The sequence below is a fragment of the Eupeodes corollae genome, chromosome X (genome assembly GCF_945859685.1).
Source record: "Eupeodes corollae chromosome X, idEupCoro1.1, whole genome shotgun sequence".
NCBI lineage: Eukaryota > Metazoa > Arthropoda > Insecta > Diptera > Syrphidae > Eupeodes > Eupeodes corollae.
In genome coordinates, this window is record NC_079150.1 from 490052 (window position 1) to 515937 (window position 25886).

Genomic DNA, 25886 nt, shown 5'->3' on the forward strand with positions numbered 1-25886 from the left:
ACCAATTATTCAATGTCCAAATTGACCTGACACCTGTTTTATAACACACAAACTTCAAAGTAACTTTTAGGCCTTTTGCTGTTTATCTGGAAAAAATGTAGGTATGCGTCATTTAAAAAACATCATTTTAAAATGACTTACATGATATAGGTACATATTTTGATTATAAAAAATGTGCGAGAAGCAATTACCACATTGATGATAGTCAAAAGTGATCGTAACTAAAATTTCTGCTGCCATTAGGTTATTCAAAAACGAATACAATTTAAATAACAAATTTGCAATGAGAACGTGACTATTAAAATGACTATCACCCTTACAAAGACCGATTTGGCTGATTGTGTCATTTATCACAAATCATCAGAACCGAGTTCTAACCTGGATTTCTTTATCAGCGTAAATAATAGATTAGAATTAAAACCAAACTTTATGTGAGTGCTCTGACTAATTTTTATCACATTTGATTTTGATGAATTTAGTTTGGATTTAATTGCTTTCCAACTTCAGTTACGTTAAGTTGACAAAATTAAATACTTCAGGATAAATTGAAAATAAGTTCAAGGAAGAAAATATTTGTATTAAACTTTTAAGTCACGTCAAAGATTAAGTAGGGTAAAGGAGAGTAGTTTTAGAAAGAATATATACACCAGAATTTTTAGGTCTGCGAAACAGTAGCTTAGAAAACAATTTCTAAAAATCAATCGCATCTCCAAAGTGGAACTGGTCGGAATTTAAATAGACTTAATTTGCAAATTTTACTCAAATTAAATTACAAATAATTCTCGAAAATATATTCATATAGCGATAATTTCAGCTAATAAACCTGAGAAATCTTATAAAAGCTCCCAATGCAGATAAACCCTCAATACATAAACTAGATTACAATAAGCCAAGCGAAAAAAAAAACTATACTTTATATGGATTTCCAAGTCAAATATTATATCTGTTGCAAATTTAGTGCACATACTCGTACAAACAAAAAATAACACCTATACAAACAGAAAAAGAAATATTGTAGAACAACCAAGTCAATAATAAGACAAAAAAAATCAACTTGTTAGTGTAATAATCGAAATTGTTACTATCCATGCCATTAGATGAGTTGTAAGTTTTTATTCGGCTTGCTCGTTTTTCATTTCGTACTCAAAATTATTAAAGTGATGTTTTTTTAAGACAATTTCTCGAAAGTAATATCTTTTAGAACTTTATGATTTATCTTTGGTGAATTTTAACGTCTCGTTATAAGTGTTTATATGTTCAAATGTTTATTAAACTAAAAAAGGTGTGGCTATTTTTATAAAAGTCAATTTATTAAAATTGATAAGGAATTGAAAAATATTTGGCAATTTAGTAAAATCAATCGAATGTTTTCCAGCCCTCTTAAGTAAGTTTTTTTCATCACATCATAATTTAAAGTATTTGAAAAGTTGTATTTTAAAGAAATTGTCATTTAACAGGAACTATTGTTACTTCATTAACATTGCCGTACGAGCAATTTTTTGATGGACAGTGTATTTTGAGCCATAACCATTAGAAACAAAATAAGTTTTGATTTTAATATTCGCTTTTATTGTTATTATTATCATTATTATTATTATTATTATTATTATTATTATTATTATTATTATTATTATTATTATTATTATTATTATTATTATTATTATTATTATTATTATTATTATTATTATTATTATTATTATTATTATTATTATTATTATTATTATTATTATTATTATTATTATTATTATTATTATTATTATTATTATTATTATTATTATTATTATTATTATTATTATTATTATTATTATTATTATTATTATTATTATTATTATTATTATTATTATTATTATTATTATTATTATTATTATTATTATTATTATTATTATTATTATTATTATTATTATTATTATTATTATTATTATTATTATTATTATTATTATTATTATTATTATTATTATTATTATTATTATTATTATTATTATTATTATTATTATTATTATTATTATTATTATTATTATTATTATTATTATTATTATTATTATTATTATTATTATTATTATTATTATTATTATTATTATTATTATTATTATTATTATTATTATTATTATTATTATTATTATTATTATTATTATTATTATTATTATTATTATTATTATTATTATTATTATTATTACTATTATTATTATAATTATTATGATTATTATTATTATTATCAGTTTTATATTATTATTTTTATAAGTAATATTACTATTAATAATTATCATCAGATAATTATGCAAATAAATTTAATTTAATAATAGGTTTTGAAAAATTTAAAACAAACACTTTGTCATCGAGTTCGAATGCATTAAACGCATCTCTCAATCCTTCGTTGTAAGGGGGTAGCTTTTAACCAAATTTATTTCATAAACTGCAATTCCAATCGAATCGTAGCGTAACAAAACCTTCGGAATTGTTATGAGGGACTCTGTGATAGGGGTGGATACCTCCGCTTTTTTTAGCGTGTATTCAGGTTTTTATCCTTGAATTACCTTCTTATGGTCTACGTCGATATTTCTACATGGTATTCCATATATAATTGTACTGATTAATACTGAATTTAAAAAAGGATCAATTTTGCTAACCCTAGTGATTAATTCGTTATTAATTTGTTATTAATTCTTAAAAGAATAAAATGTTTGTCGTCCATGTACATATATAATGTATAAAGTGCATTCTCAATTTAGCCTTGAGAAAATAGGTTTTAAGTTTTTGATAGCATTCCTTGATGATTTTAGTGTCACCTGGAGTTGGTATTTTTTTTTTTCAAAATTTCAATCGATACCAATAAAGAAAATAATGAAATAAGCTAAAATTTGTCCACTAGCATTATAACTTGTTCTTGTTCTTACATATTATGCATAGATACAATTAGTAAATGGCCATTGAAGAAAAGAACACAAAACAACATAACATCCATCAAAACATCATTCTTCTACCTTGACCAGATCACGAATAATACTTATTCAAAACGTAATCATGTGAATTTGTATATGGACGTATAATTTTAACGAAAAGAAAAACCTATATACTATAATGCGGTTATCCTTATTTTCTGTTTATTCTCTTAGGTTTTGAATTTGTTTCTCTTTAATAATTTATGATTCTTATAAACTAAGAAATATCCCTTTATAAAGCTGTATATCGTCTTTTCAACTCTTAAATCATCCAGTTGTTAGGGATATATTTCCCCGCGATTACAATTCAATTTCTCAACAAGTGAAAAATAGAAAACCACCCTCATTAAAATACTCACTCAATTCAAAAGTCTCACCCCCACACTCACTGGAATATACGAAAATCAATTTACACACTCTCTCGTTGGAAAAGTCGATGTAACTCTTTTATATTTCGGTCCTTGAAGCAATTCTCTTCCTTTCTTTCACGAAAAAATGTCTTTGAGTGAAATTTTCTAAGAAAACTTGAATTTTCTTACCGCTGTTCCGTGCCGTGCGCACCTATACCAACCATAACGCTTCCCAACCCTCTTGCCGCTTGTAGTAATTTTCTTGCAAGAGCTTAAGAAATGAGTTCCTTTTCTTGAAAGTTTTCTAAGGGTATTTTGTGGAAATCCTTAAGATCTCAATGATAAAAACGGCTACGCGTTAAATTTGGGAGTTGACAATAAATGATGGAGCGCAAGAAGAAACCTTCCTTAAATTTTCTAAAATTTATAACGGGGGTGACTTCTACGCGGCGCACCATTAGAAATACAAAAAAAAATATTTATACTTAAGAAAGACGGCGTTTTGAAGTTAGTTTCTCGGGATCTCTTGTTCAAGAAGGAACTGAAACTTCTAAGAAAACGGTTCTTAGTTTAACTTCTCGAAAAATGTTACCATATAACGTATCGGACATTGAAACTGTTTTACTTTATGTCACAAAGGGACAAAAATAATGCCACTATCGTCGACTACTTCAAGAGCGCAGTGGGTATTTTGCATTGAATTCAGATGGTGGGAAAATATTAATTTTTGGCGGGAAATATATTCGATGTTATCATTTTGTGACAGTTAAAAAAACGGAAACGTTATTTAAACGTAGTGAATTGTTGAAAATATAAATTATAAAACTGTTTAACTTTGAAGTGTTTAACTCTCTGAAATAAAAGCAATCTGGATAATGTGACTGCCTGGTACCTACTTTCTTTATTTTTTAAATTTATTTAAACTACATCTACCACAAAATTTCAATATAATAATTCCCGCGCCATATATAGGATAAAATTAATTTTTACTAGACACCTTTATAAAAACAATCAATATTTACTTAGACCCAAAAGTTAAGTTATTTAAAAATAAAACTTAGCTTCATAGGTATTTTGGTTTAAAAAAGTAAACAACTTAACTTATATAGTTAATTATATTGTATTAGTTACATAAATACAAATTGTAAGAGTTTAAGTAATGCAGAAATTTTGTTATTTGGGTAGAAGAACACTTTGTCAGTTATGATTTTCGGAGAACTTTCCATTATTTTGTAAGTTTCAGAACTTAAGCGCTGTACACAGCATGTCTTAAAATTTAGAAAATCGCAAAAATTTGACCCGCGTGATAAGGCTGCTTAAACTTAAAGTAATTTAGTAGATTTCATTGTTTTAAATTCTATCAGAAATTAACACACAATCATATTTTTAACTTTTGTTTCTTACTTTGATTAAGAATTGATAAAAGCATTGAAAAAGAAAAAACTGAAATAGAAGTAAATTATCTAAAAATATGTTGTTTTCTTCGTTTTTTTTTAATGTAGTGCCCGAAAAAAAACTTAGCGTACATTAAATTACGCTTCATAGAATCACTGGGCCTTAGTTGCAAAGACTCAGGTGATACAACATAAATATAAGACATAATGACAGAGGAGGTAGAACTCATGATAACTACTCTCACTGATGCTTGATTTCAGTGATCGATAGGAACTGATGCTTTATCAAGGTCTAGGCCTATGACCCAAAAAAAGATCACTCAACAGTATATTTCTAGCTCAAAAAAAAATTGTATGGTATAATGTGAGGGTGTTGACTTTATTTTCCAATCTTTGATTGAAATAATTTTAAAAAAATATCTCTCCCAACAAATATTTGCAAGTGCACTATAGGTCTACATTTAAAAAGTTATTTTCTTCAGGATTAAGATGAGCAATTGATAAAAATGCGAGGGAATTACTCGATTTTTTTAAGTTTCGGTAATGTTTGTTCAGCGCCTGAGGTCGGATACTTCGATTATAGTTCACCGAAAAATCATAATAACATCAGCTTTTTACGCAAATATGATATTTATAGTTAAAAGTTAATAGTACAATGACCCAATTTTTATTATTTTAATTTTCATAATATATTATTATAACTTATTAAATATTGTCACCTAATTGGATACATTTATTGAAATCATAGACCATGTGACAACATTAAAATATATTATTTTTGTCTTTATTTAATATTGTCCTTTATTTTATTCAAATTGTTTTAACGGACGTAAAATCATAGTTGTATAGGTAAATTCAATAACCTATCCTAATACAACGCAAAGGTAATCGGATTAAATTAAAGTTTTCTTACCGATAATTTAAAGAGTTGAGGCATTCCGTATATAATATTGTGTAACTACTACAGCCATTTTAAGAATCAAATGTTTACTTTTTTCAACAATAATTTTAATTTATTTGACCCATAATATTTTGAGAGTTTTAAAATATTGACTTGCCAAACTTGTCAAATATTTTCAAAAAAATAAAATATTTGTATTAATTGAACCATCCAATTTGTCTCGTATTTTTCATTGTAGTTGTGACCCTATATCGAGATGCTTAGTAATTAATTTAATTATAATTAATTCATAAACATTCCTGAAACAAAATGGTCATGAGGATTTTAACTTGAATCATAAGCATATTTTTTTTAGTATTGGCTTAGTTAAAATCTTGTCGATCTTTAAAATCACCATTAAAACCTCCTTCTATACTTATACTTTTAAATTGAAAACAAAATTGTAAAATCGCAAGTTGATAGTGCATTAAAAGTATAATTCCTAATAATATCATCTAAAATTTAAAAATGAAAGTTAAATTTCATTTTTTATGTTTTATTCGACACTAAGTCCTTAACGCCCATTCGGCACTTTGACATTTTTAATTATTAGAAAATCTCTGTAACATCTGCTCAAGTGCAATTAATAAATTAAATTTTTAATTTTAATTCAGAAAACTATTTACATTGTTGGCCCCGCATGTGATGAAACGAAAAAAGTGTTCTAGTTAGTTTAGTACTTTAAATTCAAAAAAATATACTGACGCCTGCCTGGTGACTCAGGAAAAAACTTAGCAGTAGGTCCTTTGTATGAAGGCACGCCGGAGACATGGTACATACACTTTAACGGAGTTGCCTTAAAATTAACATCGATTGGTTTTAATTCAAGCATAGTAGTACATTTTACTATTAATAGTCGAGCACTGTCTGCAGATGCATAAAGCAAGTGCGTAAACGAGGCTAATTAATTGGGTTTAGACTTTCACTCCCATACAACTGTTTTTCAAATTTAAATGTTTTAATAAATGTCCATATGATCTAACAGATAATTAGTTTTCTTTAGGATCAATCGATTTTCAATTTTGAATTTTGATGGTTGATTTTGATGTTTGGTTATAAATTGAATATAGGAGATTACTGATTAGTATCTTTACTTACTAATGATGGCTAAGACCAGATGCTATGTAAAAAGTCTCAAGGTATACACTTAAGAACATTCGATATCTTAATTTATTGACGACGTTATTAATACCATTAATATTATTATCTTTCGGTATTTTTATACCTACATAAAATCTAAAAGAGATTATTAATCCCATAATTGACTTATATCTTACCAAAAGTATTAACTTTTTATCTTAACAAAAAGAAAACAGCTTGGTAGTTTTAATAAGCACAATAATCTGGCTGCTTGCATTTTTGGAGCTTATTTTTATAATTTGTTCATATCATATTTCTGCTAAATCTACAAAATTTAAAATATACCTACTGATTTTTTATTAGGCTTATGAAAAACTTACATTAAGATGCTATGACGTAGATATCTCATTTCAAATTCATAATATTTAAAACTTTCCTTATGAGAATAAAATATTTAACCTTAACTTATAAAATAACCATTAATTTTTTTTGAAAATAAGTGAGTACAAAAAATATAATCGATGTTAATGCACAAAGTTGCTTATTCAAACAATAGAATACAAATTCTCATCCAGCAAATAGTTTTAGGAAACTTAAACTGAAAAAAATATTACAAATGCAATAGCTAACAATCTGATTTAATTTTTACAGGCGAAAACCGGCATTCAAAACAACACTACTATGATCCTTTAAAAAAAAAAAGTAGCAAAGAAAATGCAGTGTTTTAAAAATAAAATATAAATAATTGAAACCACATAAACTAAATGGCTCGTCCAAACAAACAGACCTTTAGTTAGAAACAAAAAAAAAATCAAATATATTTGGTACCAACATAAACGAAATCAGGCATACCTAACCTTGCTTATAGCCAATACATCATTTTGAAAAGGACTAGAAACTTGCAGTTTTATAAATTTATAAATTATGGATCAAGTAAGCGAGTCTTTTTTAGTTAAAAAACTTGTTTGAAAATATATACCTATGTAAATATTTTCTAAAGAAAAGTTATAAACTATAAAACTGGACGATTACCATTCATACCTGCCATTTGCCGGAGGTAACGTTGCTGCATATTCCGGGGACCGCAATTCTGATCATCATTTAACGCATCAGCAATCCCAAAACAATCATCTTCATATTCAACACCCATATCAACAACAAAATACCGAATTATCATCGGCCGATGTTTTGGAAGCACACCGCGATACATTGCAATACAACAACAAAACGCAATTCCAACAACAGCAACACTATCAGCAACATCAACATCATTCAGAACAACATTTTGATAGTTCAGGCAATAATAATAATCAACCGGAATACAAAGAATATAAATACGAGCTAACTGGAGGAAAATCATTACAAACCTCATCCATACCGCCTGTTGCAACAACTCAGATACAGCAATTACCTGCCGCGGGACATATTCTTGGAAGTCACTCAAAAGTGGATCAGTGGCTGTTGAATCAGTTCAAAATAGTTACTGAAGCTGCACTTGATTTAAGGTCAACACCGTTCCTCTCACATCTGCAACATCATCATAACCATCAGGCACAACCAGAGCAAAATTTAGAACAGCCGCAACATCGCCTGGACGTGGAGCGTGAGCATTTGGCAAAACCATCTCAACATTCACAGCAACATAATCTCAACAACCTTCCCGTTGGCTGCTCATCAGCGGTTGGAGTTGGCGATACTCAAATGACTACAGAAATACAACTTCAGCATCAGACCAGTAACCGTGCGCTCTTCAAAATGGAAACGGACTTTTGGCAACAGCCGCGTGGGCCACCTATAGGGCTCACGTCATTAAATCATCATCATCACCATCCGCAAGTTCAACATCAGCATCAACATCAGCATCAACACCAACATCAACAGCAACATCAACATCATCAACAAAACCATCAGTCCATGTCATTGTTCAATGAGATAGGGGGAAATACTGCAAGCATCACCAGCAGTAATGCAGAAGCTCCTTCTAATAACCTGCCCTCGAATAACGACAGCATCGAGGTAAACAGTGGCACCGAAGCTGTAACTGCCTCTGAAAATGCAACTTCTGCGATTTCAAGATCCGTTGATACTAATTGTGCCAATCCAAGAAGTTCTCCTCAAAACGCACCTAGCTCCGACCAAAACAATCATCAATCGGCCAACAGTCCGACTCCAGCCTCTGCACATCTGCATCATCAGCTACAACAGCAAATCCACCATCATATGCAGCAACAGCAAGCTGAGGCAAGCCAAGAGCTGCCGAACGGGACCGACACAGGAATTTCCGGGAGCAGCAATCTCACGGCACCGATCCCCATAGGTCACCACATGACCCCAAATCATTTGCAACAAATACAACAACTTCAGCAGCAGCAAAATCTTATGCCACAACAATCCACGCACGCTCAATCTCATCAGCAACAGCAACACAGCCCTCAATTGAATTTGTCACAGCAACAGGCGGCGGCGGCGACGGTGGCATCAGCATCATTATCGCATCCTCCTCAGGCTTTAACCCCATCTGGGGGTAGCTCAACTCCCGATATAAAGTTCAACAGTGAAAAGTTAGTCAGTGAGATTCAGGTAAGTCATTAAAAATATATACTTTTTGTAAGTTACTTTCTTACTTTTATATTATGTGTGCCTGAGTGTGTAATAATATGTGTGAGAATGCGGTTGAGACTCAAGAACAAAACTGCATTTTATCCCCATTCCCAGAAACCCAAACAAAGACGAAGTACGACGTAAACAAAATTGTTATGAAACACAAAATAAAAAAACACATTCTCAATGACGACACAGACACACTTTCCCTCTTAATACAAAAGCCCCACATCACACCCCGTTGTCAAAGCATGCAAATGTATCTACGTACCGGTTAAATCAAATTTTATTTTCAATGTCACGGTGTTTCTTCCTTAATCATATAAATATCTACGTATACACCACTATAACGGCCTTTCTTTTTTCTTTTCGTCACAAGCGTCTATGCCCTTAAGTATATCAACATTCAGCAACACGTCATTAATTTATCCTGACGCTCCACGTTTATAAAGTGACATCCTCAATAGAAAACGAGAAAACCAATTGTGTATAATTTGTAAGATAATTAGGTATGTAGATTGTACATATGTATTGTACATATGCCTAACTTATAAAAGCACCTTGATTCTTTTTCAAAAAACCCACGAAGTTATCCGCATTGGCTAGCAAGTCCAGCATTTGTAGTGTATCGAAAAGTTATATGGATTTTACTTGAAATCTCTCGTTTTTTGATGTTTTAAACCTTTTTTTAGTTTGAGCAGCAATAAATGCAATAACGCTGTACCTACCTATACGGATGCGAATGTACCACTTAAAACTAGGAAAGCCAAGAGCCTGTGCGAAAGCAAGGAGATGAGAGAAACAAGAGAGAACCTACTTGATTATACTTTCTACGTGAAAAATCCTCAAATGTCTAGTCACATTCACATTATGCCCAACTTTATCGAATAGCTTTATAGCTTTATTAGTTCGTAAGTAAGGGGTAGGCGCGTTCTTCAAAAAAATAAAGAAAGTGTGAGTGAGTTATAATAGCGTTTAGGGAACTTCTTCGTGACTCCATACATTTCAATTACTTTTAAAAGTAGATAATCCAATTTTTAAAGCCCTTACACTTTTTGGAGATAGTTTATAGAAGGCACTTTCAGAAGTTACTATATTAAGATATGAACCCATTTATTCGAGTTATCATTGCAGTTTAGTTACTTTTATTTGGTATATAGTACATACCCCATACCTGACCTTCATATTATGTAGGTAATATGTTAGAAATTATTTTAATTGAATTCATCTACAAAAGATAGGGTGGGTCATGTACCTATGTATATCGAAGCAACACTTATTTTGGATGAGAAATAATTAAATTAGAATTAAAAATCAGAGTGGTAGTTTCAGAAGTTCGCTTAAGGATTATAGGAAAATGGCAAAAAAAAAATTAAATAAATATAACTAACAAAAATTAAATAAAATAATTGCAAAATATTTATTTACATGGTATTGGCATACCATACATACTATAATGTACTTCATGCCTACATAGGTAATCGGTTAATAATTGTCTTCAATTAAATTCTATTTGTAAATATGAGGGGACTCATATGAAGGTAACATTTATTTTGGAGAAATAACTGAATTACAACTAAATATACTTTAACCCGAATCATAGTTTAATTTTCGGAAGTTATCTTGAGGATTATAGCTATAACTAGCAATAGTGAAATGAATAAATAAAATTAATAGCTTCATTAGATGCGAAAAAAAACATCAAAAATATCTAATATCAATAAATTAAAAAAAAAAGTGTAGCAGAGATTTGAAGGTAATGATTCAAATTATTTATGTTGGTACCTATGTATGCATATAAACCACCATTAATTGTACTGCATCTCAAACGATTAAAAGGAGTAACAAAATAAAAAAGAGTCAAAAGCACCTATGTACATATGTATATGTATATGTGACCATTATTCTTCTGTGTAGTCCTAGCTACATAGGTCGGTAGAGTACGGTACAACAAATGTAAAAAAACTCACCACCACAAATGACACTACATAAGGAAATAGTTCTTTTTTCACTATCGTCCACTTATGTACTCTTCAAAAAATATAGACAAAAAAACCATATCAACTTTAGTGGTGGTTGTTTTATGCAAGTCCCTTTAGCCTTCAGTTTTCTTTTTTTGCTATACAATAAAAATGCACGTTTAAAAAATGTATCGTAGAAAAGGACGAGAGAAAAAACTGAAAAGTTATACGTACCTTCCTAAAACAAAACAAAAAAAAAACGTAAAGAGGAGGGATTTAGGAAAAATATAATTTTTTTGGTATTTTTCTGTATATTGTTCTTTTTTATGGGTGGAGCAGAGGGACAGTTATGGCCTTCTTTATGTTTGTCTATTGTATTTACTTTCTGAATACCCTTTGCTTTGAGTGCGCTCTATTTCTTAACAGAAAGTACAAACTTTTTGCGGGGCATAAGAAGACTTTTTGCCTACCTAGATGTAGTGTGTTGATAAAATTATCTGCCTCACAAAGTAATGTAAGCACCTAGGTAGGTACAACAAAAACAGGGCCCATGGAGATTTACCTATGTTAAAGATAAAACAACTCAAGAAATTACAAATTGGTAGGTAACTATACGAGTTCAAAATTAAAAACTAAATACAACTGTACAAAATATTAATTTCTGTTTTTAAATAGAATCTTTAGAATTATTTCTTTCTTCTATTATTTCCAAGACATTAGCCCTTTAAAAGATACTTCCATAGGACAGACCTTTCTTCAGGATGTGTACATACCTTAACACTTCTTAACATACGACTTCTACTTTCATGTGTCCATTAATTTTTTCTCCCACATGATACTCCACTTCCATTTATTTGTCCAATCAATTTTTCGAGCTTTTTAATTGCCATCATCGTTCTCATACTAAGATTGTTGAAAGAGAGTAGTTCTGTACAGGTAATGATTTGTTATCACATTTACATACTACCTATTTATCAGTACCTAATAACATGGTATCTAATTAAAGATACGTTGTGGCGTTGTGTCCATCCATTCCCAATGAAAATAAGTACCTACCTATATTCGCACTTTAATATCCTGCGAAAAAAAAAACACTTTTGGTTGAAGTCGGGCCGCTCATTGGCCCTCAACACATAAATGCAAAGAAGGTGGTAACTCCATTATGTACCTTTATAAATAAAAATACATTTTATATTTTTGAACTACCTGATACCCTTATGAAGAAAGCAAAAGGCAAACTGTATTTCTAAAGACAATTTTGTAAAGTAAGAACTGAGCCATCCCATTTATATACAGATATACAGGTATACTTCAGCAGTAAATTTGCTATAGAATAAATTAAAGTTCGATCATGTTGACCTAGCCGTTCACTATTATTACTACTTCTTACTTGATCATTATTAAGATCGCTAGGACCTAGATACTAAACCTTAAAAAGGCTTTCGCACTAAGGAGAAACTGAGATAAAACTGGGTCATTTAAAAGGATGCATATTTCTCCTTTCTCAACATTGTAAGTCCTTAATACTAATTGTGCCTGATACCTCTCACTATACCGCTTTTGGCCGTGCAACTTACCAACCATCAACACAAAAATAATGCACACATAAAAATCTAGGTGTAACTATTTTTTTCCTAATCCCTTTAACTACATATCAAGTACCTACGGTCTCAAAAGTGACACAGGTAGTGACGGGGTAGAAAGAAAACTCTATATAAAAATGGGATGCATAAAAAATAAAACACAGAGGGGAAATTTTTTCGCTCAAAAATAAAAGTGAGCAGAATAAAATGTAATTATAAAATATAAATGTCTTAGAAGTAAACGGGACAAACGAAAAAGAGAGAGAGAATTTTTCCATAAAAGGACGAGAGACGTACAAGTATTGGTGTGCTTATTCTAATAAGAACATTTTGGTGTTCCGTTAAGGACTAAGGCGCGAAACAACGAATGAAAAAAATGAGATGAAAAAAGTACACTGCAAACATAAAAGCAAAAACAAAAAAAAACAAAGTCATTGGAAGCAGGTCCTGAAGAAAAACTTTCTATAGAAGTAATACCCTAGCAGACGTAAAGTTCTCCTATCCGTTTACGTTACTCGTACATGTTTTTGTCGTCTTTTGGACGAGAAGGCTTGAATTTTGCCGGGGTTCAATCATGTAAATAGTATATGTTTCTTCTCACCCTATGTTTCTTGACACTCGCTTGAATTGCCTTCGGTAAGTGCCTTAAATGTGGGTGGTTTTGGGTTTGTTTTCTTAGTGTTGGTGTGTTGCCCAATTCCTTTGACTTGGCTTGTTTTCAGGGTAGCAGTTGCACTGAAACGAAACTCAGATATTCGATTTTTCAAGAAGTCGACGAAGATAGTGACGTTAGCACGGACTAAATCGACAGCAACAACGATGTTGGCTCTGGTATTATTGTGGAATAGGTATAAAGAACAGAGTCTAATGTTTTAATGGAGAGTATAGGTACCATAACTCGGCATTTGTAGTGGTGTTCGCACTACTTCGAAAGGGGATGGGATTTCTCTAAGGGACTTTCGAGGGTAAATTTTGTGTTGAATTTTTTACCGGGATGTATAAGGATTTTTTCTCTTTTCCCGGCACTGCCCTCACTAGAATTTCCGATAGAAAATAAAGAAAGTGGTAAAGTGGTGTTTTTTGTCGTCGTCGTTCTATGCTTATGGTGGTTGTATCTTCTTCCTGGTTCTTCAATGTATGTATATAATTCATAGATTGTAAATAAAAAAATACAAGCGCTTTTTACTTTTGTATACCTATTTTTTTCTTTCTCTGTTGTATCTTAGAAAGGGCATACTTTTTCTAGTATCATGCAGTCCTTTTTTGAATTTGATATAAAATACAACACGCTCAGTACGCGAAAGGAAAACATTCTTTATATGCTAAGATTTTTTTGTTATTGAAAGATAATTTCTTATAGTTGTTTTCGTTGTAGTCTTCTTCGCTGTCGTTGTCATCTCCTTATTCTTTATCGTGCGCTTGCCTTGTCGTTAATATATTCTCAAGACGAATACCTAACTAAACTTGTTCTAATAGTATTTTTGTCGGTGGCGGTGTCAGTTGGGAATCACTTGTGACATTGATGTCGACGGTTCAGGTTCTCCTTTTCGGGTTAAAAAAACTGAAAAAAAAATCTTAAGACTTCGAGGAATTAAAAAAAACTCGCGAGTGAACCAATTAAAAAGTGTGAAAAGTGTCCTTTTTTTAATAAAAACAGTTGAAGGTGATATTAAGAAGCAAAATAATTTGCAAAACTAAAAAAAAACGAAACGGATAAAAAGTTTTTATTATTTTAAATCTAAGTTTGTTTTACTTTTGTTTTTTTTTCTTACCAAAAATGACACTGGACTATGAAGATGAAAATGTAACTAATTGATTTAAACTGGATAGATTTAGTTTGCTGTTTATTTTCTGTACTTGCACCATTTTATGTATATTATTGAATTATTTCATTTTTAATAAAAAATATACGTTGAAAAACTGTCCTTTATTGTTTGATTTTGTGTTTATTTATGTTTAGTTAATCTGTTTTGTTTGCTTCATTTGCCGACGGCTAATTTTTTCCAGGATTCGTAATTTCTTGAGTCTCGATGCAAACAGTTTGAAAGAGTGGTGTGTGATTTGTTTTAAAATTAAGTTAGGTACTGAATGTACAAGTATACAAAACAAAATCCTACATATAGATTAACTATCTTAAATTGCATTTGTACATTCTAAAAGATGCATATTATACCTTGCTATCTAAGTTAGGACGATAATTATTATTATTTGTGTGAGATTTTTTTTATTTGTAGATTTGAAAATAAAGAAAATCTAATGAGAAATATGTATTATTTTGTTCTTTTCTTCACTAACATTTTCAACCGGAAATTAACAAATAAAACTAATATGGAATATCTACTTATGTGTGAAATAAAAAATTGATACCTACGTGAAAATATCATTAATGCATTCAAAATATGAATAGCTACAGTTATCCAGATCGAATAGTGCAGCAGCAATAAGTGAACGCACCTTAGAAGAATGCTGGTCAACCCTGCAACGAGTGAGTTGGCATCTCTTCCGTTGTGTATAGTACTCTTCCACATTAAGGACAAAATATGAAAAGAATACATCCTTGCTCCCCCCTTCTTCCAAAAATCCAGTTAATATTTTTTTGTTGTTGAATTGTTATTTTAATTTTTTTTTTTTTTTGGTTTTATGACAGGAATTTATTCACGCAATAGGCCAATAGTAAAGGTTTGGTTTTTGTGGCTTCTAACTTTGCATTTGGGAGCAAAGAAATAATTATAGATCATAATTTGTTAGAATGCGATTTGAAAATAATACAAGGTGGCTAGCCAACTCAGGATAATAATTAATTCATCTCCGTTATTTTTTTGTTTAATTTAAATAAATATTAATTTCATAGACTAATGTAATGTTTTTTAATTTTGTTTAGAACTTAAATTTAATCTTACTCACTTAAACTTCATCTTCTCTTTATAGAGAACACTTTTCTTTCATTAAAAATTTTCTACCTATTCTAAATAAGCATTAATTGATCCCATTCAAGCCTATTAGTTAATCGACAAGAATTAATAAAGGCATTTCAAAATACATATCATTAAATAAATTGTAGACAATATCTTTATATTCCAAAACAAAATATATTTTAATGCTACTAAGGCCAAGGTTAGTAAAGATGCAATAATAAGGATTAAACGAGTTTTTGTGAACCAATAGATGAATTGAAATTGAGGTGCATAACTTCTTAGAACATTCAAATAAAGGTGTTTGAAGGTACTTTTCGTACATAGTTTTTTTTGGAAATAGTATGATTAGTACATTTAAAAATATGGAGATAATATTCAATTAAATAAAATCAAGTTTTATTTTTTAAGTTGCTTGCTATGAAAAATTATCTGAATTCATTTGATAGTTTAGGATGAAAATTAAGGATTAAGGATTTTGCTGTTTCTAATAATTTACTCAATTTAATATTTTCCTTTGGTTTATTTTTAATTAGCCTATAATAAATTACATATTAACATACAATTGGCAGGTATTAATTTTAAACTAAAAATAACGTATTCTATTAGAAAACGAAAATAAGGCAGATAGAAAGCTGTATTCAGGAAAAAAAGTATTTTTTTCTTTCGTTTCCATTATTTCTTTGTTTTAAATCTTATTTCTATAAATTTTTTTCTAAATTTTATTAACATTCACTTGATAATCAAAAGACACCTGCATAAAATAAAATAATCTTTTTGTCTTCAATTTTTCGAACAGCATTTTTTTGTTTTTGTTTTTCTTATATACCTACATACATACTCGTACATATTCCACACCAAACAAATTATTCGTGCATGAAACACTTACTTTTCATTCAATTATATATCCCTAAAATCCTTTCCTTCAAAAAAAAAAGAATCAAAATTAATTTTATATGAAATAATTGATATTATTATTAGAATTTTTATTTTAAAAATGGTAAGTTCTTAAATTCGGAAAAAAATTAAACAACTTAATATTACAACTTTAGCTCCGTTAAAATAATGCACTATAGCAGCATAAAGAATTTGGTTTCATTTCAAATGTTTAATGGAAACATTAATTTAAAACAGTGAGTCGTACCTGGCGCCTTAAACTTAGTACGCAGATAACGTTAAGACAAACTAAATTTAGTCAACGAATAAAATAGTCTCTATCAAGCTATTAATAAGAATACACATGCAAAAATTTGGGCGAAACTACCCAGGAAATTGTCCGAATAGCTTTATTTGTATTTTTAGTAGTTCTTCAAACTAAGAGAAAAAACCCATATTCTATCAGAAAAAAGGATCCAATTTATTGGGGTCGAAATTTGTTTGTATAATGTAGGCAGGCATATGTAAATATAATTAAATACTTTGTCCTTCAAATTTTAGCCTTGTGACTTCCGCTAATTCGTGCTTTGTTGGATTTAGAGTTATTTTATAAGAGTTAAGAGAAAATAATGTATCTATTTACAGATGTACATATAACTAAAAACTCTTAAGATAATCTTAGTATCTAATCAGTTTCCCTCTAAGGTAACTTAAAAAAAAAACGTAACGGTTTTACATAGACCGTCTATACAATAAATAGCATTCTTTGAAGTGTTGATCCTAACTATTTCTGTACCTGGGACAACTTTGTACTTATATATAAATGCATAATGTATCACATCACACGATTGACTAAATATAGATATGTATGTATATACCTACAAAATATAATTTGGTCCGCCAGGGATGGTTGAAAAATGTATTCAAAGGATAGTGCCAAGGACAAGAGAGGGATATTTTTTGGAGATAGAATGAAAGCTTTTTAAAAAAAAAAAACAAATTTACCATAAAATTTAAAATTGTTTTCAAGTACAGCATGAAAAAATGTATAAAAAGGAAAACTAAAATGTTCTGTCTTTTTCCTATTTTATGTCTTTACCTATCAGTATTTGTGTGTCCAAAGAGAATTCTTGCAGTGAATATATATTCCGCATGACCAGAAAAGGGTCCAATCCTAAAGATTGGTGGATAGCCTGGCGACCAATGCAAGTACGAGATACTTTATTTTATTTTTTTTTCGCAGAATGAGGGGATTATATACAAAAGTATGTACAGAGGGGCACCTATATTTTTTATACAAATTCAATTTAAAATGAGAAATTAATTTAGGTTTTTTTTATTTATTTTAATTAGTAGAAATGTAAGTTTAAAAGAGAATATATTTTATAAGGAGCTTACATTGCTTGAGGAGTGTATTCAATAAGAAGCAGGGAAGTTTTAGTACAAAAATAATGATAATAAGAAAATAAAGTGTAAACAAACTCATTGGACAAAAAATAGTTGCACAAAAAAAAACATCCGTTGCAGTAGATAATGAATGTGGGCGTGAATTTATCATGTCACAGATATGCATTTTCTTTTAATGATTTAGATAGTTTTCTTTTATGAGAAAACAATATATCTATCATATCTATTTGTTAAAATAACTGATCATGCTTGCCTGTTGAATTCACCTTAAACCAAAGTACCTTAAAAAACCTAAAGTAAAGATCCAGACTCCGGCTTAAACAAATGACTTGAAGATAGTGGGCCAAAAATTTAGAGATCTTCATACAATCAGATTATAATAGAAGTTTCGTAATGCAAATCTGAATACTTATACTTCTTATAGCGTTTTTAAGATACCTGCAAACACATATTTGTCTAAACGCTTGACCAAAAACCCGCTTGTTAAAATAAAATGAATTACTGCAGACACCGTTCTTCCTTTTTGAAAGTTTTCTGCAATATTATAAATACATGCAATATTAAACATACATGACATGCATGAAAGGATACCATTAAAAAATATTGGTAACTAAATAGTTAATTTTTTAAGTCTGATTTTATTATTTTTCATTTAACACTCGTAATAATGTTGATGTGAGTATATCAAGTAAGTTTTTAAACTCAAACTTTTTTCTTTTTCATTATGAAATAAAGCAAATTGTCATTGAAGAACTTCCAAAACAATGCAAAAATTACATCTTAAAAATCAGTACAATCGTGCCATTTCTACCCCAAAATGTTTTCGATAAGTTTTTTTTCACTTCTATGCTTATATATGAATAATTTTGAAATTTTTATCAGACAAATAAAGTTAAAATTTTAATAGAAAATTAATCTTTTAGGTGATTCGAAATATATTTCCAAAATTAGTTTGACTTCAAAACTTACATGAAATGCCATAAGTTTAAAATTTCGGTGACGATATTTTCTGTTAAATGGTTTCTATTAATTCCTGCACATGTCAAACACAATGCTGGCCGATGTATTAAAAAAAACAATAAGCTCATCCCATTCGCAGAGGAGCTGATGGAGGCAACACAAAATAGCGAAAATTAGTTTTGCTGCCCTTCGCCTTATGGGGAGAATTTAACTGGTATTGGGAACAGACTCCTAGAGACTTCCTTGCCAAAAGGGTAGACATAAGCCAAAACTACCTGTGTTTTTTGCGGGAAATATTGTTGCCATCGCTTCATACATAACATATGCGTCAAATGTCATATAGAAGTATATTCATCTTCAACCTCAAAGTAGAACTTTATGTACATATGTATACAAAAATTATTGAAACAAAATAAATTCAAAAAATTCAATTCGACAAATTGGAAAGGTTACAATAGCCAGTTGCATTCCACCCCTTAAACGGTTCAGCCGTAATACTCGCACATCCAGGAATGCTCATCAGTCTGCCCTTGAGCTCCATTTCAAGCGTACTGTCAAGAATACAGATTCTTGATTCTCGCACTGTATTTAAATATAAACATATGAAGGGTACTAATAAACCCTTGATTAAAATAAGTAAATTAGGTGGCGCAACAGTCCGCTGAGAACTAGGGCCTTGTGACTTACAATTCTCAACCATTCGAGTGTGAGGTTAATGTTGTCAGGGATGGAAGGGACCTACACTAGTAACCCTAACGGCTTATTTGAGAAAGCACTTTTCATGACAGGAATTACTCTCGGAGGATTTGTCAACAAAAAAACTTTAGATGGCATAGTTAGGAATCGAACCCAAGACCTAGGGCAATAATAATAAATAAATTTTTATTCATTACGTCTTAAAACTACCTTAGACAAAAATTCATAAAACTAGCCCAATTATCCATGACTTACAACTAACTTACTGGTCCCATACGGACACTCTAAGTTAAAATATAACACTTAATACAAATGTCTTTCGGCCCTAAGAAAGTGCAACGCACTAACCATCATGCCACGGGTACTACCCCTTGAGTGCCTGTTTATTATTTAAAAAAATACCTTTAAATGGAAAGTTAATCCAAAAACGCGAAAGGAATTGCTAAAATTTTATTATGATTTAAAGGACCCTTAAAAGTGTTCGCATACACATATTTCCTTGGGGATTGGAAAACAAATTGAAATTAGGCTAAATTAGTAACCATGTAGCAGTTGTAATTGTGCTGAAATATCAAAGAACAAGGACTAGAAAAAAGAAAAAGAAAATGTATCTAGTGGTGCTTTACATTCTTTCCTCTTGCACTCATCTTCCACGGGCCTTTAGAGAGAACACTTTTTTAAGTTGAATCGCGTAAGAATCTTGTGTAAGAAATTAGATATCTTCAGCGATTGATGTAGGGTAAGATAAATACAATAATAAGCATTTTCGCGAGTTTCAATTAAAATCTCAATTTCGATTTTCCTATTTAACTAGTCCAATGTGTAAGAGACTAAACATTTCAAGGCATTAGTCGTGCATATTAAATAGAAGACATTTATTTATTTAAAACACCCTAACCCATCTACTCTTTTCAAAACTAATTCAGCAAGTAATAGAAATATCAACCTCAGATTTTTCCTATATAACCATCGCCGATGCAAGCGATGACAGAAACTCACCTCCTTTGATAACAAAACAAAATCACTATCTAGGTATGAACCTATATGTTCTATGTGCTTAGGTATATACACACTTATCATTCCACAATTTGAATGTCAGAAACGAGTAAAACTTTGCCGCTGCTGCGCTGCTAAGAATTCTGAACGCATAGTAAAGTGTAGGTCCCAGTATTTTGCTTATGCCGCTTCCACCAACGCCGCATTTTTTATCCTTTGCTTATAATCACATTGCAATTAGGTAGGTACTAATAAAGGCCGCCATCAATTCTCACTCCAGACAGTTTGCACGGTCGGTATTTTCAAAAGGGGGAAGTAAGAAATGGTAGTGGTGATCTTTACTCCGGTTGTGTAAAAGCAAACCACACCACCACCGCACAGACTACGTCATCCAGATTCGAATGCATGTATGTGCGAACATAGACCAATGTGTGCAACACAGCGGGCAGCGAAACTGCAGCAGCACTAATGCAAAGCGCCGGCTGCACTGCACTGCACTGCACTGTGGCAAACTGCAACAACCCATGTTGTCCCGTCCCACAGATAACACTGGAGTGCGCGATGATCGTGCAAATACAATCGCTTGAGCGCGCGATCGATTCGTTTGTTAGTTCTTGATGAGTTTAATTGTTTGTTCATTTTTATATTGTTTTTAAACCATCCTCTTGAACTTAATTTATTGAAATCATCATTAAAACTTATCGTATTTAAATTAAATTAAAAGTCAAATATGCAAGTGGGTGCGCATTCGCGCAGCCCACTTTGACATATAACAACATCTCATAATATGTCAACAATCAATGACCACAAAATAATAAAAATGATAGTGAAAATTAATTTAATTTCCCGGCTTACAATGAGATTCGCGATAGTGACAGTGCAACCAATGATTGATCAATTATAAAAAGCAATGAATAATTTTCAAAATTTTGTTTTCCAAGTAACGATTTTGTTGTAAAACTCTTTCTGTGTAAAGTGAGCTTACTTAACCTTATCTCCGTTCATATTTTTGTTGACATTGTTTCGTACGTCGCGCCGGCGATCAATAATTCCTACCTCCAAACCTCTCAATTTGTCCGTCTTTCATATGAATATAATATAGAATCATATATACATAGGTACTTAATATTTTCTACTCTGTTTGTTTTTGCTAATTAAACTATATTCTGATAGATACCTGACTAACCTATATACTCATTTATTTATTGAATACCTACATATTTAGATATGGCTCTTTTTGCTTGATTGTTTATGTTTTGCATTTGTCATCATTCGTTTATAATTTATTCGAGAGTTTTATTTTAACAGATTACAATACGCAAAAATAAACCAAGACAATTCTTTTAAACATATTGTTCAAGTTAACCTTCGCAGTTAAACTTTTGAGTGTAATAATAAGCATTTTTTTAAATTCTTAAATCAGCTGCTACGTCAATATCAAAAACAAAAATGCATTCATATAGGTATATATACAATTATTAAGCGTTTACAAAATACAAAATATTTTGTTCATGTTTTTGTTGCAGAACATGTGTTAATGTTGTTATTTGGTTTGTTCTTTACTTTTATTATACCTAGCTTCATTTTCTTCAATCGCGGCCCAAATCATTACGATAAAAGGTCTTACCTTGAATATTTTGTTTAACTTAGCAGAAGTTTAACTTATCATTATTTATATAAAAATGCAACAGTTGTGTTTTACTTATTTTTGGTGACATATTAATTTAGTAAAGTAAGTAGTCTCGGTAGCTAAAGCTCGCTAAGTATTAGCATTGTATAATTTATTAACGTGTTAATAAAGATATAAATAAATAAAAAAAGTACCCAATAACAACAACACTAAACCTTTGTAAAAATGAAGCAAACATAATTTTAGGATCACAATGTTTTTAATAATACGAACTGAAAATGCGTTCATATGTACATGTGTATGTATGTAGACAGGTACAAAAGTCCCTTTAGATTTTTTTAAGCGTCTTATAAAACGTTAGTACACTACTCGTAGAAAAAAAATACGAAATTCCTTCCGATGAAGTCAAGAGATCATTTGCCTCTTTGCCCAAAAATAGAAAATTCAACTCTGGTGAACTGAAGCGCAGTGTATGCGCCACAAAGAGTGTGGCAAAAAATAATAATAAAAACAGAAACGATGCAACAACATTAAAAACAGAAAAAAATAAAAAAATGAAAAATAATAAAATGACTTGCGTTGTACGTTGATATAAACACACACAACCATCAAAGAAGAAAAATCAGCAACAACAAAAATAAAAACCGAACAGAGATAATAAATTACGACGAAAAACCAGTAAATAGGTATCAGTCGGATTATTTTTTAAGACCTGGAGTTCATTCTTCATCCTTCAGCCTTCCCTGTAGTTTCCTGTCCTTCTTGCCCGATTTCTTCTTTCTGATTTTGTAGGTTGATTTTTTTTGGATACTTAGGCTATTCTGAAGAAGGTGGAGGCTTTTATTCTCTGATGCTATGTATTTTTCTAAAGATGTGTGTTTGAAGTTGAACAATATATACATTAAGGCATGGTATAGCGGCCGCAGCCGCTGCCACGGCGCGGTGCGGCGGTGCGGCGTCTTGATAATTGTAATACAACATATTTTTTTGCATGTGAGAGGTCAGTTACATTTTGCAATAAGAAATTATTAAATCTCAGAGTCAGTTGATTAAACATTAAAGTAAATACAGTATAACCTCCCGTAACGGATAGTGACAATATTTGTGTGTCCTAAAGAAAAGAAATAGGAAAAATGTACAGTTGTTTATTTTATTCAAGCATCCAGAAAGAATTATAGTAAATCCTACAAATTTAGCATAACATAGGTATCTATCATTTTTTATTTAATTAAAGGTGATTCTTCTCCCTTATATTTTGAATATATCAAACTAGCTTTCGTGTAACGCTTGGACATTTTAAAATGTCAGAAAATAAAGCAAATGTTCATCAAGTATAATATTTTTTTTCCCAAAAAGGCCGCTGTATTAACTAACCTCCTTAGACCCTAACGACAAGAGGTATAGTTCGGCAGGATTTCTAGTTTTTGTTACAGTGATGTGAAATCTATAATTTTAGTTTTTATTTGCCATATACTAATTACCAAAAAAATAGTTTTTCTAAAAGATCGATCAGGAACAGAAATACAAATTATAGTTTTACGAATGGTACCTCTTTAAAAATATTTACAGATATGAAGTCTTTTAATAAATATTAACTTTCTACACAATGCTCTTTTAAGTAGGAAGATTTTTACAAACATTTAGTTCTTAGATGGATATAAGTTAATATCCGAGTATGCAAAATATTTTGCATTGAAAAGTAGGGCCTAGTGACTTACAACTCTCAACTAGTCCTGTGTGCGAATAATAATTTCAGGGATGCAGGGGACCTATAATTTAAAGCCGAAGCCGAAAAGCTAATCTGAGAAAGCACTTTTCATGACAAGAATTACTCTTGAAGTATATGTCAATTCCTCTAAAAAGGCAAAACCCGTGAATAAACTTTAATAGCACAGGCAGATAGTAAGCCCAAGACCTCTTTCATGATAGTCCTAAGCACTAACCATAGCGCCACAATACTACTTAAATAGCTTTTCTAACTTTTCGAAACATCAAATTCACAGTATGTAGTTGTTAGTATTAAAATATTCAGCTTTGAAATAAAAAAAAAAAAATTGAGCATTTTGTACGGTTTTAGTAAAAACCTATCAAAAATATTTTCTAGTTTGAGATAACATGTTAAAATATAATTGAAAATAGTCCACTGTTACCTTTATTTTGTGCACAAAGAGCCTTCTAAAACCTTATATTTGATTCCTGTTGTTTTTTTTTTGTTGTGAGTGGAGATAAAGCGACACAAAAAAAACTCCAAGAAGCCATCCTGCAGTTAACACAAAATCCACAAATCAGCTAAAAAAATATAACGAACAACGAAGCCGCAACTGTTCTCAACCAATGCTTTTATTTTCAGATCTGCAAGATTTTTTCTTACTCGAATGTTTTTTCTTTTTTTCATTTGCAAATTTATTTTTCTTAGTCAAGCTGAAGACGAGGTCTATTTGAAGGGAGAAAAGGGCGTGGGATGAATATAAGTGCACCAGGGCACATATAGGCGCGTACGTAATATACACATACATATTTGCACATTTTGAAAAAATCGCAAACTTAAAAATAAATAATAGAAAATAATTTGTTGTATGGGCTTTCCTCCTTCTTCGTTTGGCTCTTTGGTAGGGGGAAATATACTTCTTTTTTTTTAAGTCAATTTATATTTTTTATTTTTCTGTATGAAAAGTGCATTGTGGTTATTTTTTGCATTTCTTTTTTTCTTTATACCTTACCTTGGTGAAACTTACATATATTGGAGAAAAATTGCACATATTCTTCTTAAAATTTGTAGGTTATGTGAACGTTTGCTTGAGTGAAATGGTTCGTGGGCACCCACCCACATTGATATCCTTTAGATGCAAGGGAAGGCTAAATCATTGTTGATAATTTGAACAAAATTCACTTCTTATATATAAATGCATATAAATATTTATGTATGTATATACATATTGTATCTATATAGGTATATAGCTATACCTAGCTTTAATATAAAGAATATACACACATATGGACACATGTGACTATGTACTTACTACATAAAATTCAACATTTACACATTTCGTAAAAAGTTTGGAGTCACACAAAAATAATGGTTCCATACCGTCGAGTGTTACGCACATACAGTGGAGTTCGAAAAATGTTGGCCAAACATTTGTTTCGATTTTTTTCAAATTTTCATGATAGCAATAACTCTTCGAGGTTTTCTCAATTCCTTGCAACAGGCAGTAGCAGTGAAAAAAACTTAACGTTGCACAGGCAGATTTTATACCCAAGATCTCTGGCATGGCAGTCCTACACACTTACCATTACGCGATGGGTACTACTGTTTGTTGATTTTAATCGCTTGTAACTTAATGAATGTTCTAATAACACAAATTATATATCGTTGAAATATTTTATTTATCTTGTTTCAAGATATGATAAGCTTGTGGCAATTTAGCTATATGTTTTTATGTTTTTTCTTATGAGAAAACTTAAACATTTTTTTGCGAAATCGCTTATTTAAAAGGGTTTGGGCGAACCCTAATTGATCCTAAGACTTGTTTATGCTTAGATTTTCCTATGGTATGCCAACGT

General features: G+C 30.6%; 1 protein-coding gene across 3 annotated transcripts in view; it reads left to right on the top strand.

Annotated features, from left to right (window-relative positions):
- Positions 1-1089: 1089 nt before the first annotated feature.
- Positions 1090-25886, top strand: part of LOC129953177 (uncharacterized) — a 61072-nt gene continuing 36275 nt past the window's right edge. Inside the window, exons 1-3 of one of the 3 annotated variants that reach the window (XM_056066044.1) lie at positions 1090-1384; positions 7352-9280; positions 15253-15330. In XM_056066044.1, coding sequence (XP_055922019.1) covers positions 8402-9280; positions 15253-15330 — 957 coding nt within the window. In that variant the 5' untranslated portion in view covers positions 1090-1384; positions 7352-8401. Of the gene's footprint in view, positions 1385-7351; positions 9281-15252; positions 15331-25886 lie in introns of those variants that run through there. The other 2 variants (XM_056066045.1, XM_056066043.1) reach the window with 2 other exon arrangements.